Source organism: Eublepharis macularius, chromosome 2 (assembly GCF_028583425.1).
Source record: "Eublepharis macularius isolate TG4126 chromosome 2, MPM_Emac_v1.0, whole genome shotgun sequence".
NCBI lineage: Eukaryota > Metazoa > Chordata > Lepidosauria > Squamata > Eublepharidae > Eublepharis > Eublepharis macularius.
In genome coordinates this window covers 164,900,314-164,921,140 of record NC_072791.1, presented here as the reverse complement: position 1 = coordinate 164,921,140, position 20,827 = coordinate 164,900,314, and the positions used below count along the sequence as shown (strand labels likewise).

The window sequence follows — 20,827 nt, the reverse complement described above, 5'->3', positions numbered from 1 at the left end:
TGCTGACATCTAATGAATTCTTCTAATTTGCTAAATTATTCTAAATAATTGACAGTACATTTAACTTCTTAACAATTTCAAGTCTAGTTTTCTACAGAAATCCTGCTGTGCTACATTTTTTATTTTCCCCAATGCTGCACAACACCCAGCAATTAATTGAGAATGCTGTTCTGTATTTTACCATCAGCTTATTTCCTTCCTCCCTTTCTGTTCTGACCAGACTAGAAGAAACAGATTAGCATAGCATGAGGTGAATTTCCTGGAGAAAGTATGGAAGGATGACATCTTACATACCAATGTTTGCAGATCAGAAGAGGGTCTAGGCCCGTCACTAATTTCCAGTAGAAATTGGCCAAACCTCACATAGCATTCCATGTGATATAATACTTCAGAGTGAAACTATAGTAAGTGGTCATTCAAGTACTGGTACATTGCCTTTATTTCCTTGTTCGAATTGTGACCACTTCTTTCACTGAGGCAAGGTTAACTCAAATCAGACTCAGTATTGCCTGCTGCAGAGCAGTCATTGGAACCCATTTGAACTTGCTCGCAGTGTGACAGTCAAAATAATCTTCAGCTATCAAGTCATCTTGTAAACATAACTGGTATTTTAGTTGATGATGAGCAAACTCTCCTCCGCTTGTAATTGGGCTCGGCAAATGGACTTATTTGAGGGGAGGGCAGGAATCAAAAAGTTGCTCATTTCCCCTCCCAGAACCAGTTGGATCCTATCTTGCAAGCACATAATCGGGGAAATGACAGAGTACAAATGCCTTCCCTAAGACCTCACAGTCTGCTGGCCGTCACTTCCTTATTTCCCTTCAGATTTGTCTAAAAGCGGGAATAGAAGTGAAGTCAGCTTGTTCTCTATGAAGTCTCTCTTATTCCCTCCCTCCTTGACATCTTGAACACTGTATAAGCAGGTCACAGGGACCACTGACCCTTGGCAGTGTAGTTCTGTGCACTGGAGTCCTTACTTGTGGACATCAGACATCCTAGAAGCTATATGTCCCAGTGCTCCATGTATGCAGTGTGGTTCTTTTCTAATGCTATCAACCATTCTGATGAGTGTTTGACTTGGAGAGATATGATTCAGTTTGGAAATGTCTATTACAGTAATATACTAGTTATAATCTTTGACATTTGGCTAATTGTTCTCCAATAAAAGTGACAGTGAGAGCGAGATCTGTTGCTACAATCTGTGTGGCCTGTGGACTTATTGCTGGTAGAAAGTGCAGTCAAGTCATAGCTGATCTATGGTGAATCTTGCTGGGGTTTTCAAGGCAATACTAAGAGAGGTGGTTTGTCATTGCCTGCCTCTGCAACCTTGGTTGTCTTTGGAGGTCTCCCATACAGTTACTAACCAAAGCCAACCCTGCTTAGCTTCTGAGATCTGCCAAGGTCAGGCTTGCCTGGACTATCCAGTTTGGGGTGAATTTATTAGAGGACTGCAATAACTGTAGCTGTGTGGCCTCATTCCTTTCTGTATTTCCTCTGCTCCATTCTTAGAGGGACAGTTAGGTAGAACTTATGGCAAACCTGGCTATGTAGTGGCCCAAAGGCATGTTGCTGTCAGTGGTTTTCCTTGCTTAGACATCTCTTTATGTTCCATCTCCTTATTCTCTCCCTTCAGCCTGTTTTGCTTACTTAATATAGTTTGTTGACTGGGTTAGTACTCTGTCCCTTCTGTGTTTTCCGTAGCATCCCACTGAGTGTTGATGCTAAATAAATGGCAAAGGATGGGTACAGTGGCAGCAGCAGTGGTACTGGTGAATTGTCCTTTTATCCTGAACTGTAGATTGAAAAGAAGCATCAAAAGAGAGGCTTTATGTAAAAGGCTCTGGCTTTGCATTGGGCCCTAAGGGAGTCAGCTTGGGTAAGGGAGAGCAAGTTGAACCTGAAAAATCAATTGTATGGATTAATAATTTAGTTAAATCAAGTATAATTTGAAGTCAGTCATCATGAGATCCATCTAGCGATTTGGAGTTCTATAAGAAGGAGCAAAGCAGCTGGGTATACCAACAGGAAGAGACAACAGAGACAGCCCAGTGAGTACTGATGACTATATAGGGAAGTAATCTAGAAGTAGCAAGAAGTGATTTTATTGCCTGTTGTTTGTGTGTGGCCCTTGCTCTGACTTGGAATCCTTGATTTAGGAAGTAGGAACTGATCCAAGTCCACAGGACTCAGTCTTATGAGGAAATGTTGAAGGAGCTGGGTATGTATAGCCTGAAGAGGAGGTGTCTGATATGATAGTCCTCTTAAAGTATTTGAAGGATTGCCACATAGAGATGCAGCAGAGTTTTCTGTTGCCCCAGCGGGTTGGACCAGAAATAGTGGGTTACAATTAAAGCAAAAGAGTTTTCGGCTAAACATTAAGAAGTTCCTGAGAGAGTGGTTCCTCAGTGGAACCGGCTTCCTCAGGCGGTGGTGGGCTCTCCTTTCTTGAGGAAGAGGTTAGATGGTCACCTGACAGCAATGAGGATTTTATGACTCAATATGAATGTACTCAGATTGTGAGAGGGAGGACATGAAGGGATGAGCCAGTGCTAGGCTCTTGTAGCCTTTTCTTATATGCCCAGGTTAATGCTGATCACCACTTTGGGGTCCAGATTGGCTGAGGATCCTGGAGGTTTTTTGCTCTCCTCTAGGAATAGAGCAGGGTGAGGCAAGGGGGGGGGGCGGCGGCAGCGAATTTCCTGCATTGTGCGGGGGGCTGGACTAGATGACCCTTGGGATTCCTTCCAGTACTATATTTCTATGACATCTTGGAAGCAGCTTTAGTGAATGCACTTTCTGGCAAGCACTGCCTCTGAGCAGGAAGAATTCCTTGGTTAGAGATGCAGAGTTCATGATTCAAGGCCATCCAGCTCTGGTGCGACTGCAGGATACAAAGCTTTACATATAGAAATATTACATATAGAAGGAAGGTGCAAGTGAATGAATAAGCAGGAATGTACAAAACATATTGTCTTGACACTATATGTTCATCTATATATTAAGTTCTCTCTATAATATGGTATACTGCACTTGCATCCCTATCAAATATTTCCTGTGTTCTTGGAACCTTTCCAGTGAATTCTGCTGAACTAAAAATGGCCAGGTGGGAATATGGATAGCATGGACATATTAACTAGTTTTGTACCTTTTATAGTTGAACTATATTCCATTACCCTTCAAGCTGATATCCAGAAAATATTCTTCACGATAATCACTTTCATGCTGGAACTACCTCTTTATCTGGAGGCATAGTGGCTATTAAACTTGCAGAAGTCACCTTTCAGATAGCTTGTTTAATAGGGCTTATACTGGGTACAGGTTGATGACCCTTGCCCATTGTCTGTGCATAGAAAGCAACTGTCTTTCCAACCTCATCAAGTATCTCCTTTTTGAACTACTACTTGAGTACTTCAACATATGGAGCTTTATTGAGTATAAAGAACTGTATTGGGAGAGAGGTGGGATCTGACATTGTGCTCAGTGTTAAAGATACTCAGAGCACTTCTGAAATGCAACACGAGGACCTCCTCTTCTACTCCAAGATAAGTAGAATGGCAAGATCATCCATATTGTAGGAGCACAGGGTCGACTCTCCCTCCATCTTCCTCCCTGGCTTCAAGCTCATCAGAAGAGGGGTAGGTACTTGTCATGCTTGCCAGTGCAGAGAATATTGATCTGTGGGAGAGTCTACATCTTGCAGTTGCAGTCAACAGGGGCAGGATCCTGGCCTATGAGAAAGAAAAAAGGCCTTAAAATAACTCTACTTTTTCAAATAACTTGTTTCAATTCACTTGCCATTTTAATACATATTTGCATAGTGTTTACTATTGTTGTTGTTTATAGTCCACCTTTCTTACTGAGACTCAAGGCGGATTACACAGAGTAAATGAACGCAATCAATAGAGTATAGGTTGCAGAGATTTGAAAATAAGCAGAAGTCTGATACAGGGCTGATACAGTGCTGAAACAAAACATAAGCAATTTGACATGACATATTAAGCAACGTGGAAATTACTGTACGTATGTTCCTACTGGCAGCAGTATAGTCTACAGTCCCTTCCTATCCCTTTATCAAAGCATCTCTCTGAACCATTTCCTTACAGCACAGCCTTATTATCTGTGTTTAAAAGCCCTCCTGAATAATTTAGTTTTGCACAGTGTCCAGCGACCAGGACGGACTTGGGAACCCTCCCAGGCCGAACTTGGGAACCCTCCCAGAGCCACACCCAGAACCCAGACTGGCAGCTCCACCATCCAGCCTTGCCACCCTTGGCACTCACCCGACACGGAGGAAACAAGCAGCAGCAAGGAGGAGACAGGCAGCAAAGGCACCAACAGAGAACTGGACCGCCAAAGAGGGCCAAGGTGTTGGCAAGCTCTCGTCAGCAGGAGGCAGGCTAGATGGCAGCTCCTGGGTCCTAGCCACTGCCTGCTTCCCAGCCAGGCCCTTAGAGCAGCCCAGCCTAGCTGGAGGAAGAGGGCACAGGGGGCAGAGACAGCCAGCCCATGCCACCATGGGCAGCACCTGTGGCACAGGGCCGCACCCCAACCCAGTGGCAGGCACAGGAAGAGCTACAGCCCAGAAACCCAGCAAACAGGCTAGAGGGGATGGAAAAGGGCCAGGAGAGGCTGGGGGCAAAACAGGCACAGCTGTGACTACCTCAGGCAGCCAGGGTAGCAGCTAAGCTGTTGGGGGGTGGGGCTAGGAGGTGGTGCCTGGGAATGGTGAGGGGATAAAAGGGAGGTCCACCCCCAAGTGGAGGTGTGGGGTGAGCGGGAGGGTCGGTCGGTCGGTCGGTCGGTCGGTCGGTCGGTCGGTCGGTCGGTCGGTCGGTCGGTCGGTCGGTCGGTCGGTCGGTCGGTCCTGGAGTGGAGGTCAGTCTACTCAGGGTTGTAGAGAGCCCCCTGGGAAGTACCGAGGGCCCAATCACCCTGTTTCTGAGACCTTCAGGAGACAATATCCCTGCAGCTAAGAGGGGTCAGTGGGCCAACAGTGGTGGAGTAGACCCAAAGGCCAAGAAGCAGAAGTCAGGCAGGTGGCAAGTGAGCACCACCACTGCAGAAAGAGACACGTGAGGGGCGGGACACGCCTGAGCCTGATGCACAGTTTGTAGGAAGGTAGGAGAGTAAGAGCTTTCCTAACCTCTTTAGGCAGGCTATTCCATAAGATAGGGGCAACCACAAAGAATAGACATGTATGGGGAGCTTTTGATTGTGCCCACTTGAAGGTCAAATTAAAATTAAAAGTATGAATGTTTTGTAGATTTACTGGTGGCTTCTGAACTAAAATGGGCAAAAGAATAGCTGTGCAACGATCAACATAGTTTAACTAGAAATTATGTTTTATTCAGTGTTTTGAAAATATGAAAGAAGAAGCAGGCCAGCACAGCTGTCAGGTCTTAGAAGGCTAACTCCATGCTTTACTGTACTAAAATAAATGAGTGCTGAAAAGCACGATATGTAATTAAAAAAATTGTATTAGGCATTTATGCATTCAGAGGGAAGGACTCAGGACTTGAAATGCTTCTTTCAGTCCACACAACTCTTGATCTATCATCTGTGGCCCATGTAGCAATAGAAGAAATATCCTTGATCCTTGACTGATGGTCATTGCAAAGATGTGATCGGTAGGTGCCCGTTAATCAATCCTGAAAGTCAGCTTTCCTGTACAGTCAGCTGTTTCTGCAATCAGTGCTCACAGCTGGATACACTTGCAGATCTTGCTTTCTGTGTGTTCAGCCTGTTGGCTGATAACCCATAGCTTTCCCTTTGTTAAGAAACAACATACAGCAAAGGATATTGCTCCTATGAGACCTCCATATGCCTTGGCCATATAAGATAGCAGAGGGTAAAGCTAAAGGATAAGTCCCATTTTTTTCCTCCATTTTAGAAATGTCATGCTGTCAAGTAGCCAATTGCTCATAAAAGATTATAAAAATAAAAGCTGACCTATAAAATGATTGGGTAAAAGGCTTACATTTTAAAAAATATCAGTAGCTTATATTCATTTGCATTGAGCGAGTGGAAGATCTTGGGCAAACTTTATGGAATGAGGTCTTGGATGGATCCCCTTTCACACTCTGCACTGTGAGGCAGATTTTCCCACCAAAACAGTTTCCCTGCTTTGACTGAAGTGCCTCAAGTAGCATGTTAATATTTATGGTTTAGAAAGTCTGTTTGACCCACCCTGACATGCAGATATAATTTTGGCTTTTAGCCCAGCCTAGGAATTTGATGGGGGAAAGCAGGAGCCCTCTTCCTTGTGTGCTTGAAAATGGCACTAGAGATGGTTTAACATTAAAAAAGAAATAACATCATTTAACAGGCAGGAATTAAGTGTAGGCAGGGGATGGAAGTGCAGAGGTAAAATTTTGTTGGTATTACAGAATTAACTTAGTGTAACAGACAAAATAGTATCCTTGAAGCTTATTTGCTTATATTCTTAGTTCTTAACAGTGAGAGGTGTTTTAGTTAGTAAATTTAGTGACAGCAACAATGTTTCTTCAGGAAGTGTCCTATGACAGTTTAGGTTTTCTAGAGTGAGTCACTTTCTTTGTGTACCTAACATGCTCCTTTCCTGAAACTAGAGGTATTTCCATCTCCTGAGTAGTCTAGAACTGTTTTCCCTTCACAACAGACCTGTGGTCTTTCTCAGAGCCAAACCCTTCAGAAGATGTCATCCCTCTTCTTTTTGGCTTGAAAGGGAGTCTCAACCCATTGCCCAATCACTCTTCCCCCAAAACACACTCCCAGTTCTCTGGTGTCTGCTTATGCTGACACTTTGAATTCTTTGATAGAAGTCTCCCTCAGGACAGTAATACTACAGTTAAAGCAAAGGAGACTTCTCCCTACACTCTAAAAGTGAACCTGTCTGACTTTTTCTTGTCAAACTTCCTGACTCCAAATCAGAAACCAACTGACTGCCTTCAGACTGGTTCTAACTGACCAGTCAGAGAAGAGGGAGCAGGCTGTCACTCAAGCTCTCTGCTCTAGGAAACAGTTAACCCTTCCCTTCCCAGTTCTCTGATATTGCTGCACTGTGGAAACCTCCTGTTAAGTGCAGTCTGTCACAAGGTCATTTAAAGATGAAGATCCCTGGCTCTGATTATTCTGGGCCTGCTCTGCTGAAATAAACGGTTTCATGCTAGTATTTTAAGTTCTTTGAAAAGAATTCAGAGGGTTTAGGACATTGTAGATTTCCTGGTGCCCATTCACTTCTTCTCCAGAGCAAAGAGTTTCCTGCCTCTTCTTCACCTTATTGGACCTGAAGATACTTCAGAAAAACCAAGAGGTATCACCTTTGTGTTGGTAAAGGATAGCCATTTAGAAGTACCCTTGTAGAAGGAGGTCAAGGCAACCTGCCTTCACCTGAGAGGTTTCCTCCCCTGCCCGCAACCCAGAGCTCAGAAGCAAACCTCTCTGTTGTTAACATAGTTTAAATTACTGTGGGTTTTGACCAGCAAGCTCACAGCAAAATTACCTTAAAGTAAAAGAGCTTTATCAAAAGAAATTTTAATAAAGAATTTCTAACAATAGAATAATGGCAAATTGAAATGCACAAAAACAATAACATTAACTCTCTAAATACACTTACTCGACAAGACTTATGCAGCACAAATATTGTCTCTCAATATTGCAAATACCCAGCATCATAACAAAGGATTTAAAAAAGCAGGGGAATGACCAAAGGAAAATGGAGCAACCATGACCTGGCAAACAGCAGCATTTATAGAAACGTTGGCCGTAACGCTTTTGAGCCCTTTCCACCAATCATCACCTTGTCTCCAAAAGCCAACTCCCCCCTCCCATCCATACCAGCTGCAACCAATGCCCAATTAAGAGACCATGGAATGAATTCATGGAATGACCAGTTTCTACTTAAAGGTATAACCAGCACCTGTTGTTAAATATAAAGAGCAAAGAAAAGCTATAACTTCCTTCAGAAATGTAGAGGAGTTAGCCGTGTTAGTCTGTGGTAGCAAAATCAAAAAGAGTCCAGTAGCACCTTTACGACTAACCAATTTCATTGTAGCATAAGCTTTCGAGAATCAAGTTCTCTTCGTCAGATGCATGATACAGAGACTGGTCAAATATAGAAGAGGAGGGAGGAGAAGGGGAGGAGAGAGAAGAGGCAATTAGGGGGGAGGGGACTATGAATGGTTATCACATTATCACAGGTAACAGATTTCCTTTACAGAGGCGGGGTCTGGGGGAGCTCAGTGGCACCTGGCGTGGGCTTTCGGGGACCACAGATCTCTTTGTCAGATGCATCTGGCAAGGAGAGCTGTGGTTATCGAAGGCCCATACTGCATTGGAATTGGATGGTCTAGCTGTTTGGCTGCTACAAACTAACAGGGCAAACTCCTTTGAAGCCAACTGATCCACACACCAAAAGGAGATGTTTACATATACTAGCAAAGGAATGTTTGGGTTGCACCCTCCCCCTTCCCCCCTAATTGCGTCTTCTCTCTCCTCCCCTTCTCCTCCCTCCTCTTCTATATTTGACCAGACTCTGTATCATGCATCTGACGAAGAGAACTTGATTCTCGAAAGCTTATGCTACAATAAAATTGGTTAGTCTTAAAGGTGCTACTGGACTCTTTTTGATTTTCCTTCAGAAATTATTCTTTTCTTGACAAAAGATGCTAGGCTTGTAACCCACCAATATGTTGTGATTGGCCCTGGTCTCCATAGCACTCACTTTGTGATGGCACCCTCTCCCTGTCCTTAAAATTTCAGAAGCACACACAGGTACAACAAGATTGAGGATCCTTCTTTATGAACTTTTTAAAGGAGTCTTGGATTCAGTGAGAATATCAGAGTGTAGCTCTACCATGGGTATTTAATGAAAACCTCCTTGATGCTTGCATAGAATTTCTTGTAGCAATTGCATGCTGTTGAGCTTAATGGATTTCAAGTAGAATAGTAGGTCTACTATGCACTGATTATTAAATAGCATATTAATCTAGCCACAATCCTGGTATAGTTTTGCCACTTTTTCAGGGGATCTTCCTGGTGCTTGTGATGCCAAGTTTGGGGAATAAGTCTAAGCATTAGATTCTGCTCTGATAGTGAATATATTTTGCAGATGATAAGCACTTATTGTTGTCTACTTCCTACAGGAATCTGAAAAATGTATTGGAGGGATCACCAGCGTGGTACCCATGGGTACTATGGTGCCCGCCAACATCTTTCCTTGTGCCCACCAAGTGTTTCTAGAAAGTGGGTGGGGCAGCAGGGCTTCTGATTGGCCACTAGAAATCCAAATGGCTGGACAGAGCCAGATTAAAATAACATTTTTCCATGGCAGCTACCACCAGAGTTTTGGTTTTATTCTCTCTCACTTCTCTCTCCCAATGTATTTTTTAAAATTATCTCTCTTGTTCCCAGCACTTAGGCTTCCTCTGTGCCTGTGGGTCTGGCTCCTGTGGCAGCCATTTTGTGGGTGCACGAGCCACCCTGTGTCAGAATTACAGAGGTGCCCACAGGCTCAGCAAAGGTTGGGGACTCCTGGTGTACGGAAAGGGGGATAGGACTACTTTCTAGTACCTTTATTTTTTATCTCAACTATCGGAGTATACATGAACCATTGATTAATCAAGATCAATATTGTCTACTCTGGCAGTAGCTCTCCAAGGCTCAGGTGGAAGTCTTTTGCGCCATGTAGTGCTTGATACTTTTACAGATTCCAAGTTTGAGCCTAGGACCTTTTGTATTCAAAGCAAATGCTTTACCACTGAAACACAGCCCCTTTCTGAAAGTTGTCCAAGCTTGAAATCAAGACCTGTTTCCTCTTTTATTAGACACTGATTGGGATAATGAATGAATGCTACAGGGTTTTTTGTTTGTTTTACAATCAGTAGATACAGAGTTCCACCTTTACAATTTCAGTGGAGCCTATAAATCTCAGGGATAAATTGAAATGTGAGATTAGCATACACCTTGTTTGTAATGTTTCTTGTTTTTTAATTTTAAAAAAAGTTTTTTAAAAAAAATAGGTATCTTCACTTTGCGTCACAAAGAATATTTAATTGATTAACTAAAACTGGCTGCATCAGACATATTCTGCCATGTCCATATCTTGGTAATATCCTATATGTCTTGTCTTTGCAAGAAACCTTTTCTTGCATTAGGGTGGGGTGAATTTTTTTCTGCAATCAAATGTATGTTCAGTTCACCACAAATGTGTCCTTTAAATGTTCATCAATTAGGGAACTTGTGATTAATGTCAAACTAATGCTAAATCACTAGGGCTATCCTGCACATTGGGGAATTAAAAGCATAAATATTTACCAAGTTATTTGTATTCCAGATGGTAATGTGCTGCTTTAAAATCTTGTTTAGCATAAAAAATGAACCTGTCACTACTATAGCAAAAATGTGATGAAACAAAATGTTTGAAATGAATAGGGAAGGGAAAAAATCAACCTTAATCAGAAGAGTTTAGTAATTCATGTTTTGGCGCTGCAAGAGATGACAGATAATTGTTCTCAAATGATTAATCATCTTCACAATCTGTTCCTTTTTTCTAGGTGAAGTAGTCAAGCCTTTTACACCAGAAGAAGCCAAAGAAATTGTGATGTCTATGCAGAAACCTGCTGTATTCTACAACATGGCTTCTGATTGGCCAGCTCTTCACTGGAATGTTACTTACCTTGCCAAGCTGTTGACAGGAAAAAGAATCCTTTTTAGGGTAGGGATGAAGGACACAGGCACAGGTAGAATGTATAATCTTTTCCCTCACCTCTGTCTACATTTGCAGCTTTTATTCATCTTCATTAATATTCCCTTTTTTGTCTTATGATAGGACCTACAAAACACTTCATGATTATATCAAAACCAAAATACAAACTTATCTCTTAAACTAATTTTAAAGACATTGGACAACCTTAAAACCTATACAAGCCAGTAGTTAAGAGTATTGAAAAAGCGTAAGTAACAAATTTTGTGTTGCCCAGTGAGTGTGGTAGTGGAAGCTTGGATTGTTTCACTGTAGATGTTAGGAGGACCTGGTATCTCTTATATGTAAAGTCTTTACTATTGAGCCCCAGTCCCTGAAGTGAGGGATAGAAGAGAGTAGACCAGATGAGCTTCCCTGGGAAGAATACACAAAATGAATGCCGGAATGAAGAAAATCCTGCTTTTTGTAGCCAAAAACCTGATTTGAGATTGCTGAGGCATTCAGAGCAGAATCTTACATGGTGATGTGTTATTCATCTGAAAATATCTAGGCCATTCAAGGCTTTATAGGTTAGAATCAGCACTTACATTTTTACCCAGGAACTATTTGGAAATCTCTTAAGAGATTTTTTGACTCAAGTGTTTCCTTTGAACAACATGAATAACTAATCAGTCTTCTGCATTCTAGGCCAATTATTATGTATCACTGTTGTACTACAGGTTTAGGGCACATCCACAAAGCAGTTCCCTTTGTAGTGCATTGCTTCATGAATGCAGGAAGTATTCAGGAAAAAAAAGATAATCATGCTTTCTCACAAGACATTCCAATAATGGGATTGTCACATTTCAAAATGTTTCTGACTTACTCATATTTTGAGAGTTTTGTTTATAACAGAGGGAATATTCTTTAATTAGGAGGATTTAATCCACATTCCCACAAAAGTTCACCAATGCACAAGCAGCTGAAGCATTGGTGGGTTTCATGCATACTTGGAATTGGCAGACTGTACGATTCTGTAAAACAATCACCTCTGCTGCTATGATCGGCCAGAGTAGTCAGAACTGGAGAGGCTAGAACTCACAGGACTAGTCAGTGGTGGTAGAATTATTGTTCATTGTTACATGGCAGCTGAGCCAGGCAGTCTCTGGACCCCGGGTACACATGGGTCACTGAAGGATGAGAGGATGTTGTCATGAAGCAGCATAGTTGTGGACAGAGATTGAGGATCATTAACTAGCCAGTGGCGGTTCTGTTCCTAAAAATATACCTCATCAGTTTCTTAGAGATTTTATGTAGCTTTTAAATACTTCAAAATATTTTGATGGAAGATACTGCATAAAGCATTCATGGAAACACTTGACATTGGCAATATAAATAACATCTTTTATCCTCTGGATTCACTTTAGGATATCAGAGCTCTGATAAGAAAATAGAGATTAATCTCTCACTCCAAAATATTGTAACAAATATGCCACTTCCCACAGCTTGACAGTTACGTAGAGTAAATGTGGGATACCCGATTCCCAAAATGTGATCCCAAACTGTTTGAGGGATGTTATGGCTTTGACAGGCACACTCATGCTTTTTGTAGCAGACAGGAGAGCAAATTGTGATCTAGGCTGTGTCTGCCTTCCACCAACACCACCCTCAGTGTTCTGAGACATGGTAATGTACTGCATCTATCCGCTCATGTATAATTGTGAGTAGTAATGTAGGAGTTCATTGATACTTTTGAGGTGTGAAAGGGGGGATTGGAGAAGAATGCTTCCAGTACCCAGCCTTGGATATCCTATAGGTATCTTTCTTAAGAACTGCAAATAAAGTTTGAAGAAAACAACAAAAAGATTACTAGTGACATCCAGTGAGTTTGATAACAGCCATCTGATAAAAATGGCCTTCAGTCCGCAATGATGGGTTCCACTGAGGAAAAAGGTTTATATCTTCAGGTCAAAGTATTTGTGTGGCTTCTGTCTATTATTTGAAAAATCCAGTCTAAGGGGCAAACACCATTATGTGCTAAAATACTTTGAAGACATTTTCAGAGAAAACCTGCCTGAGCTTAAGAAGTCATTAGGTGTGCCTTTCTGCAATCAAGAAAACATTACACTAGAAGAATATAAAAACTTCTTAAAGAGGGCTAAATTGGCACAATATACTTATGCACTGCTCTTGTGAAAGATGCACTGCCCTGTTGGTTCCTTTCATTCCAGTTTTCTAAATGAGCTGATGCTTCAAAGATACCTCACATTTTTCTGATTTACTTATTCCATTATCATCGGCTGAATGTGCTGGAGATAGCTTTTAATTATTCACTAAGAGCCCAATGAATAATTTTGTATTTCTTGCTGAATCATAGATAAATTAAATCAAAAGTGCATGCTCTGAGGATCAAGGAACCAGCTGTACAACCTTTTGCCTCCTCTACTAATAGTAAGAATTTTATGAATAAAATATTCAAGTGAGAGAGATCATATTTCCTGATTTTTACAAATATTTGCCTTATCTCAGGAACAATGCTAAAAGCATTCTTTTGTTCTTCTCAAAAGAATTCAAGTGTTTGAATTTCCTTCACTAGCACATTTTTTGTCTAATCGGTTCCATGTTTTAGCAAAATAATGCATCTTTCATTCATGTTTGGATATCAAGGGGCAGTGCTGGGCTGCAACATATGAAATTGGGTGCCAGAATTTAAATGCCAGTTTGCACATAGCCCAGATTTTTTGGTAATACATCAGAGCACGCTTCAGACCTGCTTATTTATTTATTTATTTATTTTCGATTTTTATTCCGCCCTCTCCGCACAGGCAGGCTCAGGGCATATTACATTCAATAAAAATGTTACATTCAATTGCACACTTTAAAACTGTTTAACACAGCGATACAATATAAATATTTAAAAGAATACAAAAATTGCAGCAGTCAGACAGTCAGGGACAGTCAGTTTACCACCTAAAACCATCATTTAAAAAGAGACTAGACAGTGGATGCCTCTAATAGGGAGGAATCCTGATCTCCTTTATTCGGCCAGTGGATGCGCAGCTCAGCCCCAACCATACGCCTGGTAGAACATCTCTGTCTTACAGGCCCAGCAAAAGGATAGCAAATCCTGTCAGACTCTGATCTCATTTGACAGAGTTCCACCAGGTTGGGGCCAGGACCGAGAGGGCCCTGGCCCTGGTTGAGGCCAAGTGGGCCTCCCTGAGGCCAGGGACCACCAATAGTTGTTTATCTCCTGATCGGAGCGTCCTCTGGGGCACATATGGGGAGAGGTGGCCCTGTAGATGCTTGTAGAAGAATTTGCTCAACCTTTTTTTGGAGCAGATGGATCAAGTCAATAGGGGGTCTGCTAACAACAGTATTCACCTGTATTAAAAGTTACCCAAGGAGTGCTGCAGCAAAGGCAAGCATAGTGATAGAAAAGCCAGTGTAGTTGCTGCACTGAGCTCCTTCCACAAAATTAGTATAATATACAGTTGAGTCTTCTCTAATAGTAGAACTAAGGATTGGGTTCCAACAAGAGTACAAAGGCATTCCTTGCATACTTTGTGTTACTGCTGGGATTGTTTCAGCTATGTATCATATTTCTTTTTGTAATCAAATTTCTGCAAATTTGAATTCACATCCCCTATTGCATTGTTTATTAAATGTCTCTGCTGTTGATCTTATTGACTTACACTGCATAATTCACCTTGAGTCTCAGTGAGAAAGGCAGATTATAAATAAATAAATATGCACTGAGATGGGGCAACATAAAAATATGATCGATACAGGAGCATGTCCACCATTATGTATTGCCTATATACCTGAGGCATGTATTAAACATCTCAAAAGTTAGGTGAATTTCTGTGTACATATCTTATTTGGGATGGAGATGTGGTTTGTGGAGCTGATCTTAAAACAGCATCAGCCTGAATCTTGCACTGCTGAGTACCACATTCGTCTAACATTTTTAGTAATAAACCTGATGGTGAACTCAATAGAGGAACTGATATCCAAGCTGGTCAAATAGAAAATGACAGTGATAAGGGTTTGTTCTTTTGCCTGAAGGAAATTAGATCAAATGTATGAGATCATGATGGCTGCAATTCCTGTGCAGAGTCAAAGCAGTGAGGAATGAATGCCCTCGGAGCACTGCCTGGCGCATAAGAATGAAAGGCGTCCATATTTAAGCAGCCACACATGAGTAGCAGAATGAAGGGTAAATGATTGTTCTGTCATTACCATTCAAGCAGTCCCTTGCAATTTTCTTTCTCCAATAAAAATGGTTTTGGTCCAATATGTAATTTTATATATTATGTTTTTCGGTGGAAGGACTAGCTCTGATGACAAATGAAGGTCTCTGATTAGACACAGGAAATATGTGCTACAATGCAGGCAAAAGCACTGCCATATCTCCACCTCCACCCTAATGTGATATAATGAAAAGCCAGAGTTGACTGTACCAGGAACAAATGGTGGTGGTTGAGTTCATACTAATGTAGCTTTGTTAATGTCTTGCCTTCTGTATTTCAAAGAACACAAAACTACATAGTGTCTTAGTGCTGAAAACAATCTAAAAATGAACAAGTTCAATCACTGCAGGGGATCCAACCACAAATCATATGCAGCATTATCCTAACATGGTATTTTATTTTTCAATTTATATCCCACTTTCTAATTGGAGTCTTCAAAGCAGCTTCAAAATTTAAAAAGTAAGATCATAGAATAAATGGACTTATGAGGAGCAAGATGGAGTTGAAAGGAACAGATTGGGAGAAAAAACCTCAGAATTTTAAAATTCTTAACTGGTCAAAGAAAAAAAATCAGTCCAGCAGATACAGCTGCCAGAGCATGGCAGCTTCTAACCCGCCCCCCTTTCTTTGCAAGTGGTTTTAAATGATACACAATCATCAGCACTGCTCCAGCATTTAATCTTGACATACTTTCATACCCTGATGAATCACCAAAATACCTGAAGCCTTTGAGCAATATCATTCAGTTGCAAGTGGTTCTACTATCTTAATAAATAGCCATATGCATAAAAGCAGTTAACATGAAGCAGCAAACAAATCTTTCCTTCCTAGTAAAATAGGTGTGAACCAACTTGTGGCAAGCAAAGCCAGAGATGGATCGAAGGGATCTTAGGAACATAGTGCTGAAAGAGAATGATAGTCCAATTGTTGAAGCATTTGGGACAGCAATAATGTTATGGGTGAAGTAGCACTGGATTTGGAATTAGGCCCTAGTATAATTGCAAAGGATCGTGGTGTGCAGCCACTTGGGTGCAGTATTTATTTATTTTTTATTTTATTTATTTTATTTTTTAACGTGCCCTCCCTGCAAGCGGGCTCAGGACGACGTACAACATTGATTAAAATACAACTTAAAATCAATCATAAAAACAGCAACAGATAAAATACTGTACCCCTTTCGGGGCAGCCAGCGTGACTGGACTCTCCATACCCCTTGTAGAGGGAGACCGGGGGAAGGCTCGGCAATGATGGACTAAAATTAGCTTCCACCATATGCCTGGTGGAACATCTCTGTCTTACAGGCCCGCCTAAATGCTACAAGATCCTGGCGGGCCCGAGTGTCCTCAGACAGAGAGTTCCACCAGGTTGGGGCCAGGACCAAAAAGGCCCTGGCCCAGGTAGAAGCCAGCCAAGCCTCCCTAGGGCCAGGGACCACCAATAGATGTTTTCCGGTTGAACGAAGTGCTCTCTGGGGCACATACAGGGATGTGTATAGAAAGAAAAGTTGTTTCAGCTGCTTCCTACTCTTCCTGCTTTAACTCGCTACATCTGTTCACCTAGAACAGAGTCTGTTCCTGCTAATGTATATTCCACTGTCAAATTTCCTACAATATTCCATCCTTATCAAGATGTTTTGAGACTCCCCCACTTTTTTGGTTAATTTACAAAGTCATTTTTTTCCTGAATTTGTAAAGAGTTTGTCTGTGGCCTAGTTTGGCTGTATTCATGACTGGTACAGGATCCAGCCACTTTACTATCTGTCTGATGCAATGAGGAGTATGTGACTAGCCAGAAATCCCAGGAGAAGAAAAATCTTGTCTTGGTTTCGTTAGCTCTTTTTTATATATATTTCTTCCATAGCAGATACATTATACACCATGGTATTCCCAAAGCTCCAGGAGCTATATGAAGAGCACAGCAGGGTGCAGTGGGAACACAGCTCTACTTGTGGTCCTCAAGATCCAATCTATAAAATACATATTAACATTCATATAATTTCAGTTTGGGAATAACCTTTGGAAAAGAGACAAAACTTTAGTGCAAGAAATGTGATAGAGCAAACCACTTTTAAGAATCTTTGGTATAGGTTTTAAACTATCTTACTGGGTCCCAAAACACATTCTACCCTTTTTATTTCAAAGAGTTTCTCTTATGTGAATTACTTTGCTGAAGTCCCAGTCACCAATTAATGTGCATGTTTTTATCATGTGTTACACATCTTTGAAGTATTTGCAATGTTTAAAACATGGATCCCTGTGGTCAAATTATGTAAAACAATGGTTGTTGTGGGTTTTCCAGGCTGTATTGCCGTGGTCTTGGCATTGTAGTTCCTACGGCAATACAGCCCGGAAAACCCACAACAACCATCGTTCTCCGGCCGTGAAAGCCTTCAACAATATATGTAAAACAAATTGCTAACATTCAGAGGAGTTAGCCGTGTTAGTCTGTGGTAGCAAAATCAAAAAGAGTCCAGTCGCACCTTTAACCAATTGTGTGAGGCCTCACACAAGCCAATTAATCTCCATACCAAGAGGAGATGTTTACATGTACTAGCAAAGGAATGTTTTGGTTGCATCCTCCCTCTCCCCCCCTAATTGCATCTTCTCTCTCCTCCCCTCCTCCCCCCTCCTCTTCTATATTTGACCAGTTTCTGTACCATGCATCTGACGAAGAGAACTTGATTCTCGAAAGCTTATGCTACAATAAAATTGCTAACATTATATCTCAGAGTATGTTTCATGGTGTTCTGTGTATGTGTTTTGTTAGGGTTTTTGTATGTGTTTGGTTAATTTTTTTAAAAATTGGCTTTGAGATTAAATTGCTTTCACAAACAGACAGATATCTCTTGTGATGGTATACAACCAAAAGGTTTCTGTAATATGTTTTCTGGGAAATGAGTGCTTGGTTCAGATGAAGCAATAGGCATTGAATTCATATGTAACTGGCACTGAATACAGCAAGATGGTTCTTTGGAAGGACCATCAGACATAGGGCGCCTTCAGACAGGCACGAGATATGTTTAACCTGCCAGAATTTTTTAATCCATACAATCCCAGCACTTAAAATTCTGGCATCCTAAGCATCTCAGGCTGCAAGTTTAATATTACATGTTGCCAATCACTACAACCAGGGAAATGATACGTTTCCTAGGAAGATGAGATTCCTCTGCTAATCTGAGCTCAGGCCTAGTTTGCATGTTTAAAAAGATCCCCCATGTGAACCAACTCCATTGCTGTGGCCATGTGGGAGAAGCAATAAATAGGATTGCCATAAGGCACGGAGAAGATGCCCTGTCCCTTTAATAGAGGCTTTAATGTGGAAGTGGGCAGTTGCAGCTTGTCACAGTATGAGATTAAATTATATCACCTTGTAAATAATATCTCATTGAGCTTCTGTTGGGAACAGAACATTTTCTCCAGGTCACTTGGCAACTTTAAGAATAAATGAGCTGGGTATGAACTGATGCCTGATCCTCCAGAAATCCCACTGCCACTCCTTGTCATGGATTTTTGAACAAATAAAATGGAGCATTTTCAGGATTCTGTATACAGAGATGCAGCTAGTTCTGTGTACTCAAGAGGGATTTGAAAATGTTTCTGAAACAACAGCATGATGAACCCCTTTTGAAGCTCAAGAAATGTTCAAAAGCCATTTATGAGGTAAAGGGAAACTGAGTCTGACTAAGCATGCTGAGCTGTTGGGTGCACATAGAAACAGAGAGCTAGAAGGGACCCCAAATTCAACCCCCTGCACAATGCAGGAAGTTCACAGCTATTTACCCCCTCACCTCCTCCAGTGACCTCTGCTCTATGCCCAGAGGAAGCCAAAAAAAACGCTAGGTTCTATGGCCAATCTGGCCCGGAGGAAAATTCCTTCCTGATGTCAAAGTGGCGATCAGCAGTACCCTGGGCATATAAGAAAGGGTCACAAGATCCTAGCACCAGCTCATGCCTTCATACACTCCCTTTCCTGATATGTGTACGTTCATATTATGTGTACATAATATGAATTCATAGTATGTGTACATTCATATTAAGACAGAGAATAATCATAGTTTTTAGGTGACCATCTGGCCTCCTAGATACCTGCAAGGAACTTGAGGTGGCATACCCAGTTCTCACCCTTAATTTTATCTTCACAATCTTTAATGTTGTTTTTATTTGTAGTCTGTATTTCTCACTGAGACTCAAGGCAGATTACATAGTGTAATTTGGTACAATCAACAGCTGGGACATTTACTAAGCAGTACAATAGGGTATGGATAGCAGAAATTTGAAAACAAGCAGAAATCTGCTACAGAGCTGAAACGATGCTGAAACAAAACAAGCAATTTGACATGATATATTAAATTCCATAAGATGGGGAACAGTACAGAGAATGCATGTGTGCAGGCAGCTGTTAATTTTGCCCATTTTTAGGGTGGCAGTTCAGATGAAGGCGCTATGGCAGAGCATAAAGAGAGAGGTGGTCTTGTAGACAGGAAGGACGAAGGCCATGAAGGGCTTCAATGTGATAGCCAAAATCTTGTACTGAGTCCAGCAACTGATGGGTAGCCAAAGGGGTGACTGTAGAATGGGAATAAGATGCATACTCCGCCTAGTTCCTGATGATAATTTTGCTGCGGCATTCTGCCCTAACTGGAGTCTCTGAATTGAGGGAAGACCAATGTACAATGTATTACAGTAGTCAAGTCTCAGTGTTACCGTGCCATGGAACCAGATGGCTAGATTGGCCATGTCAAGGTAGGGGGCATCTTCGAGGCTAGACTGAGTTTGTACAAGGCATTTTTTGCTGCTGCATTAACTCGCTTTTCCAGCAGCAGCACTGGATCCAATATAACCCCTAGGTTCTTTACTGAGTCTGCAAGAGTCAGCTGAACCCCATCAAAAGCAGAGAGCACAATGTCCTTCAAGATCTCTACTTTTCCAATCAGCATCACTTCTGACTTGTCTGGGTTCAGTTTCAATTTGTTGCTTTTCAGCTATTTGACAACAGCTGTCAAGCAGCAACTCGGTATCTCTGTTGCATCACCAAGGGATTTGGATAGAGACACAGCTGAGTATCATCTGCATATTGATAGCATCCAAATCCAATGCTAAATAAAGCTTGAATAACTGTTGGGGGATACGATTGCACCCTGTGGAATCTTGCAAGATAATTCCCACCTTGAAGATAGCTGATATCCAACAGCAACCCTACGATTCGGCTGAGAAATGGTGACACTATAGGATAAATTAGGCTGAGAAAAGGGCCATCCATCAGCATAGTCTTTTAAGCATCAGGTTATATTTTAAAATGTTGTGCTTCTTTCCTGCCAGTTAAACACAATTCAAGGTTTGGGGTGGTGAAATTTAGTACAAAGAAAATCACTATCTCTTGTAGTATCTGAATGTTTCACTTAAGAGATCTTTACACTGTTTCTTCATATGATGTTTTATCCTAGTATCTCATAAATGAAATGCTAACCACCTGAGCTATGGTTTTGCTGTAAATAACAATCAATTGTAAGAAGGTTTCTCAGCCAAGACAACCAAGCTGTTGTAATTTCATTTGTAGTTTTATATTGCATTTAACCAGCAGTCTGAGCCATGACAGAAAGTTATTGTTTTCTCTGCTAAACTGCTAGGCTCTGTATCTCTTCTTTATTATTGGTGTTGTGTTCAGTGTGCATGTAATGTTGTCTCTTCTTATATTGCTTTAGCTCCTCAGTTTGAAACTGAGTGCAGTTATGTGGAAGCTACGCTTGAAGAGTTTCTGGCCTGGAGTTTAAGAGAGCCTTCTTGCTCTTCTGGACCATTTAGTGGTTATGACTCATGTAAATACTGGACCTACGCTGACTATAAGTATATTGCTAAACTATTTGAAGACAATCCGGAACAATTCAAGGTACATTATTAACATGTTCTAATCTTCT

The 20,827-nt window shown here is 41.4% G+C and overlaps 1 protein-coding gene across 2 annotated transcripts in view; it reads left to right on the top strand.

The window, feature by feature from the left end:
- The window catches only part of HSPBAP1 (HSPB1 associated protein 1), a 66,805-nt gene that overhangs the window by 7,392 nt on the left and 38,586 nt on the right, over positions 1-20,827 (top strand). For both annotated transcript variants that reach the window (XM_054972398.1, XM_054972397.1), the window contains exons 2-3: positions 10,533-10,718; positions 20,615-20,799. In XM_054972398.1, coding sequence (XP_054828373.1) covers positions 10,533-10,718; positions 20,615-20,799 — 371 coding nt within the window. The remainder of the gene's footprint in view (positions 1-10,532; positions 10,719-20,614; positions 20,800-20,827) is intronic.